At 45.8% G+C, this 6,627-nt stretch overlaps 1 protein-coding gene across 1 annotated transcript in view; it reads right to left on the reverse strand.

Annotated features, from left to right (window-relative positions):
* LOC107104441 (peptidase inhibitor 16-like) overlaps nucleotides 1–4,817 on the reverse strand; it is a 30,508-nt gene extending 25,691 nt beyond the window's left edge. Inside the window, exon 1 of the mRNA XM_015404438.1 lies at nucleotides 4,443–4,817. Coding sequence (XP_015259924.1) covers nucleotides 4,443–4,802 — 360 coding nt within the window. The 5' untranslated portion in view covers nucleotides 4,803–4,817. The remainder of the gene's footprint in view (nucleotides 1–4,442) is intronic.
* Nucleotides 4,818–6,627: the final 1,810 nt, after the last annotated feature.

Here is a 6,627-nt window from a genome sequence, read left to right on the forward strand (position 1 = left end):
CTGGAGGTTTCTTCCTGTTCAAAGGGAGTTTTTCCTGCAGGGTAGAGGGTGGACCTGCAGCCTTTCACACCTTCATCTCCAAAGCTCATCCCTCACCTGTGTGATGTGGGGTGGGGGGGATGGAAACCTTTGGAGTGGGGGGTGGGGGGGTGGATGATGGTTAGGAGCTGATAGGTGTGAAGTAGTCAGTGGTTGAAGAAGGTGAAGGTAACAGAGGGTTCTGGGCTGGGGAGGAGAGGGGGGGCTGATCATTAACCAACCTGGATGTTCTGATTCTGGCCTGAGATCATCTTCAGACTTTTCTCTCTGATGTTGTTGTTAGGGTGATCCTCCACCTTCTTCTTGTAGCTGTTGATCTCATCCCTTATTTTCTTCCTCTGTTCTTTCTGCGTTGCTCTCAGCTCCTCCTTGTTCCCTGATCTAAAGGATCTCCTCTGTTCTTTCAGACGTGTCTTCATCTCAGGGTGGATCCATGGTTTGTTATGGAGAAGTGTTGAATCTTTCTGATAGGCTTAGTGTCGTCCACACAGAAGTTAATTTCAATGGGTGATGCAGTCCGTGATACTATTGATGTCCTGTTGATTAGGAGCACAGAGCTCTTCCCTCACAGTATTGGAGGAACAGTCCCTCAGAGCTCCTCTGTTTCCTCAGACCATCTCCACATTGTGTTTCTGCACCAGAGCTTTGTATGCAGACTGAGGATAAACCAGATTGTGGTCAGAGGGGAGGGAGAGGTGATGAGTTTTATTCCTCTGCATACAGTAGATCCAGGGTTTTATTGTCTCTGGTCTGGCAGGTAACATGTGGGAAGGCTGGAGGACAGGGAGACATGGCTGAAGTCTCCAGAGATCAGAAAAACAGTCTGCTGGTGCTGTGGTTGGAGTCTGCTGGTGGTGCAGGACATCACAGACTGGTACTGCATTAGCAAGGGGGGGTGGGGGGGCATACACAGCTATCTATATAACGTGTGTAAATTGTCAGGGCAGGTAGTTGGGCCTTATACTAACTGCTAGCAGCTGCATGTCTTTACTGCAGAGCGTCTTGTTAGTTGTTCAGAGTTACACCATCTATTGTTTACAAACACAGCCAGACCCCCTCCTCTCTCCTTGGTTCTGTCGGACCCAATTTGGTGAAATCTGTCCATGTTTACATAATAGTCTGGGATTAGCGTGGTTAGCCACGCCTCCAACAGGCATAGCATGCTAGCCTCTCTGTAGCGTCTTTCATGGTGAAATAAATCTACCACCTCATTAGAGACAGATGTGATGTTGCCCATGATGACAGACTGGATGGTTGGTCTATACCTTCCTCCTGGTAGTATCACCCAACACAGCACAGCTGCCATGTCTCTTCCTATCTCGGGGATATGGGCTCGCTCCGTGTGCGGCAGTACAGCAGAGCTCTATAGAGCTCTACAGGGCGAGCAACTGGTCCCGGGTCTAAACCCGGGACCAGTTGCTCGCCCTGTAGAGCAAAACAAAGGGAGCCTGGTCAAACACGCCATTTCCGCACGCAAAGACGGCAAATAAAAGAATAAAAACAGTTTTCCAGAAAAATGTGAGCTCCTTGATGTTAGAAACAATATAGAAAACATACAAAGTCACAGCAAAAATTAAAATAATAAAAAAGTAGGAAAAGCTCAGAAAAATAAAGAGAAACAGGCTGCCTGCTCCTCGCAGGCTGCCTGGTCCTCGCAGGCTGCCATTTATATGGCGCCTGCCTCTCAAATCATCAGCACCACAGGGAGTCCAGCTGCTTTCAACCAATGAAAACACTCTAATTTTATCCCATGGCGAAGCAGTGCTTTGAGTTTGCTCCTAGAGACATTTAGAAATATATCTCTTTTCAAACTGGTTGTTGGATTGAGTGACTGTAGAAGATCAGCAGGCAGAAAACTTTACTCAGGAAATGTTTCCAGGCAAATTTAAAGAATTTATAGAATGAACTGGATGGAATAGGATCAAACAGTGTTATGAATGTTGTTTCTAAAGAAGATTTGATTAGGATGAGACTATTCCTGCTCCATAAAGTCAGTGCAGACCTTCTAGCTCTGGAGACAAACTGCTTCCAGTCTCCAGACGGTCCAGCTTCCTCCAGCTTCCACTTCTTTACTTTTTCTATCTTGCTTCTCTCAGTTGTTCTCATTTTCTAAACAGTGACTCTTTAAAGAAAATGATGTTTCTCTCCTGACCTTCTTGGCCCAGTAGGGGTACCATACCCCCCCCCCCGGGTTCATCTGTGTATTGCAGCAGATTGCCTCACTTCTCCCAAACGTTGAGATTCAGCCAGTAAAGTTCTTCAGAGATCTTAAGCTGATTTTCTTACAGAGTAGCTTTCACAGCACATATAACGGCCCACCGCTAATATATATATATATATATATATATATATATATATATTTATATATATATATCCACATACATTTTGTTCTGTGAAACTTGGTATTTTTCCATGCAGCACAGGGATGAGGTATCTTCTCAATTCGACGTTTACTACTTTCTGCCAAATACTATATGGCGGTGACAATGACCTACAAACCTGCGCCCACGAGGCGTCTAGGTATAGATGTCCGTAGTCAAGGGAGAGAAAGGGAAGCCATGGCAGTCATAGCATAGGCTAGGTCCTTTCTACCAGGAATAAAACCATTTGGAAGCAACATGTGTTCATTAGAAAAGTGCAGCAGAAGGCATAGTTTTATATTATGCCTTTGGACAGTTAGAGTAACTATCAGAGAAAAAAGTTGACAACCAGACCAGCTGTAGGTCTGTCCAGCAGGACCAGATTCTTCATTCCACTGTCAGCAGAACAGAACAATGAAATTCACTCTCTGCATTTAACCCCTCCCCTTAAGGAGCAGTGGGCTGCCATTGCGCAGCGCCCATTGAGCAGTGTGGGGGTAAGGGTCTTGCTCAGGGACCCAGAGTGGCAGTCTGTGCTTGAACTCAGTACCTCTGGATTCCAAGCTCTATACCCCTTGCAGAACTTTATTACTGAAGGCCAACACTTCTGTGTCACTCAGCTCAGATGATCTAAACATCACAATGAGATCATAAGCTTTGATCCTTGATCCCAGAGAGCCTTGAGGCCTCCAAGGGCCACCAGAAATCATGATGAAGTTCTCATCTGTTGGGTCAAGCCCATTAATCATCTATCTACCATCTCTATATGGACCAACATCCCTAAGGAATGTCTCTGACACCTTGTTGGCCTTCAGTAATAAAGTTCTGAAGGAAATGGGCCCAACCCAGTATGACTGAAGCTGACCTCGATGAATGTCTGAGAGAACATTTGGATGAATTTGTATTCCTTATTAATTATCAGTTTGTTTGTTAAAAATCAACTAAATAACCTTTATTAGGACAGAATTGTTTTGCTAGTTCTAAAGATGTCTCCCTCATGGAGGAAACTATTGGATCTGCTTTTCCCAGACTTCACTTTGAATCAGAACTAAAGATTAAATCTGACTGCAGCTGAAATCACTACTCACTGTCCTAAAAGGCACTCGATGACGTCATCGTCTGATTTGCATACTTCATGTCATCTGGCTGCAGGAGGTTCTTATCCCTCCAAGTTTTTATTCATTTATTTATATTTTGCTGTCTGCCTGAGCAGCGCAGAAAGACCGAATGAAGGAAGAAAGGTGGGAATTTGAAGAGTTTTATAGAAACTTTTACAAAAACAAGGAAATAAAATTCAGTAATTTAGTTCAACTCTCCATAACAATCAGTGGCACTATTAGTTGTTTGTCATCCAGCAATAAAAATAAAACATAAAAAAAACACAAAGAAGAGGAAGAAGAAAACATCAGTAAAAACACACAGACTGGAGTAGCAGAAGGGGAGAGAATGAGGCTATAGATCAAGTTATTTTATGTGAGACAACACTGTGGGTCATAAATTATTTTCATAGTTCAATTTAGCAAACTATGGCGGGATTAACAAAAGATTTGCATATTTAATTTCCAATCTGGATTCGAAGCAGAAAGGTTTATTTTCTCTGCTGTAGCGCAGGCCGCCTGCTCTGCATGACCATAGCAGGCAGAGACTCACTAACAGGATGACAGAATGTGATGCGTTTATGTTGCTAAAGTCTCTATTAACACAGCAAAAAGCTGCTTTTAGTGGAATAAAGGCGCCAGAGGGGTCTGATTAGCACTGATGAAACCCTGAGCCTCAGGTTCAGACTTTTATCTGCTAAGCTAATTGATCTTTAATTTCCTCTTTGTTTTGGTTAACATGAATAGGAAGGTGTGGTTTTTTATGCAGTACGGGGAACAGTTAGGGTTAATAATGAGAAATGAATGGTTGAGAAGGCGTGGCACTAATTTTAGAACTTAATGACTGTATGTCTTCATTAATGACAAAGGATTGTTCCTGTGCAGGAGAATAACTGAACCCCCGATCAGCTGTTTTAGTTACTGACTGAGGTCCTGAAGGTCTTACCAGGGGCATCATGGCTGAGGCTTTGGGAGAAACCTGTCCTCTGTAATGGTTGTGCAGCTCCACCAGAAGCTCCTCCTCAGTGTTCGAAAGGCTCCGGGCTCCAGGGACCAGCAGGGACCCCAGCAGCAGACACATCCAGAAACAAGCTCCCCTCAGTGGGCTGCTTGGGAGGGGGGAGTCCCCCCTGAGCCTGGAGCTCCAAGAAGAAGCTCCATCCTGAGCAGTCTGTGGGGTCGAGGCCCCCTGCAGTTCAGAGAGGCTCCAGAGGTGCATGATGGTGAACCAAATCCTGAGGGCTGCTTCCTGAAGTGTGAGAGCAGCAGTGTGTCGTCCTCCACGGTGCCTCTCAGTTCTGAACATGTTTCTATTTCTGGGTCGGGTTTAAGTGAGCCCAGAAACCTCCCCTTATCCACCCTCCCCACTCCCCCTGATGTGAAATCGATACTTTCAGAAATGTCCTGTAAACTTTTAGCTTCTATGTATCAGAGCCATCTGCTCTTTGGACCATATCAACTGTACTGTCTGTTTGTTTTACTCCAACCCTGCTTCCTCTTTCATGGTTTCTTAACCCTCAAAATTTGCTGTCTTCTGGTTCAACAAGATCTGCTCCCTTTCCTTTCATCCTGATTGATGTTGTTGTCTTTCAGTCTTGCTTTGAGATTCTTGGAGACAAACTGACCTTGATTTGGGGGTTTTTCTCCAGCTGTTTGAGGCTTTTGTTATGACTCTTTTACTCCTTTTGGGTTTCTGGTGTTTACTTTTCTATTCTATCTTTTTTCTGATTTTGTTCACTCTTTGTCTTTACTCTTCTTAAAGCAAAGAAAGTGTCATGATGTGGCAGGTTTACTAGCCTAGGTGCAGAACTCACGGACACAGAGAGGCAGGATAAAAGTCCAATATTTATTGAAAACACAGGTTTTCCTCCTGGGGGCAGAGAAGACAGAGCAGGTTAGGTTCTGGTACAGATTGACAGGTTCTGACTTACAGGTTTTCAGGTTTCAGACAGGCAGGGTGGCTCAGGCTTGCTACCATGGAAAGGACAACAATCCGGCTCAGAGGGAAGCTCTCACCCAGCTTATATGGGGAGAGCTTAATCATGAGCTGATGGGAATCAGCTGAGCGCTGAGCACCAGCTCCCAGGAGAGGATCCACGGCGCCCTCTGGTGGGCAAGCCTCTGGATCCCAACAGGAAAAACAGAAAACCACAGAAAGGGATCCACGTTGCCCTCTGGAGGGCAAACCTCTGGATCCCAACACAAAGAATAGTTGTATGGAACATTTAGGTGACAGGACAGTGCACCATAAAATGTCTGGGCAGTGGTAGCCAAATCCTTTAGTCCCTGATATAAAATACTTGAAGTTAATCTTGTCTGTAGTTTTGGCAAATGAATAAGAAGTTAAGGGTAAAAGAATACAAGCCGACAGAGAGTACTGCTAGCTTGTTCTGTTCCAACTGGAGCAGAGCTGTTTAATAAACATGGCAGCATCCGCATATGATGACAGCGCAACTGGACCGGAGCTGGTGCACGAGAGGCACCGGTGCCGACGCTGGCCAGGTTAGGCACAAACTGCGAAGGGAATCTGGAAGTTGACGAGGGAAAGGGAGAGAGAGGACGATCAGCTGTTTACTGTCTTGCGGTGCACGGACTCGACCCAGGGGGAATGAGAAGGAGCGGACACAGCGGGTCCTCCAAGAGATGGAACTCCTGGGTTCGCTGGCTGTTGGAGAGTAGGCAGAGTCTGAATGGTGTGACGGCAAGGAGCTGCAGCAGGCTGACAGCTGAAGGGGCCCGGGTATCCGGTGGGGACCTCTGCCATGCTTGGTACTGATTTGAGACTCCGGAGCACGAGAGAGCGCTTGGGACGGGATCCAAGGTGAGAGGCAACTTGAGAGGGACAGGAAACAATAATTATTCTGAGAACAAGTAGCTGTTTACCACGAAAAGTTAAAATTCTGGCACTGATCAGCCGGCCGCCCTCCGCTTAAACCCTCCTGTCATCACGTCACCGAAGAAGCCGCAGCTGTGCACAACACCCTCTGCTGAACTACCGCCACCTGCAGGAGAAAAGGAGAAGAGAAAAGGCAGCAGGCAGAGACCTGGTCAGTGATGCCCGCTGAGTCCTGACAATACCTAACCCCAAACCTAACTCTTACCAACATATACCTAACCTAACTATTACCAAC

This window comes from Cyprinodon variegatus, unplaced genomic scaffold (genome assembly GCF_000732505.1).
Source record: "Cyprinodon variegatus isolate N-32 unplaced genomic scaffold, C_variegatus-1.0 Scaffold1742, whole genome shotgun sequence".
NCBI lineage: Eukaryota > Metazoa > Chordata > Actinopteri > Cyprinodontiformes > Cyprinodontidae > Cyprinodon > Cyprinodon variegatus.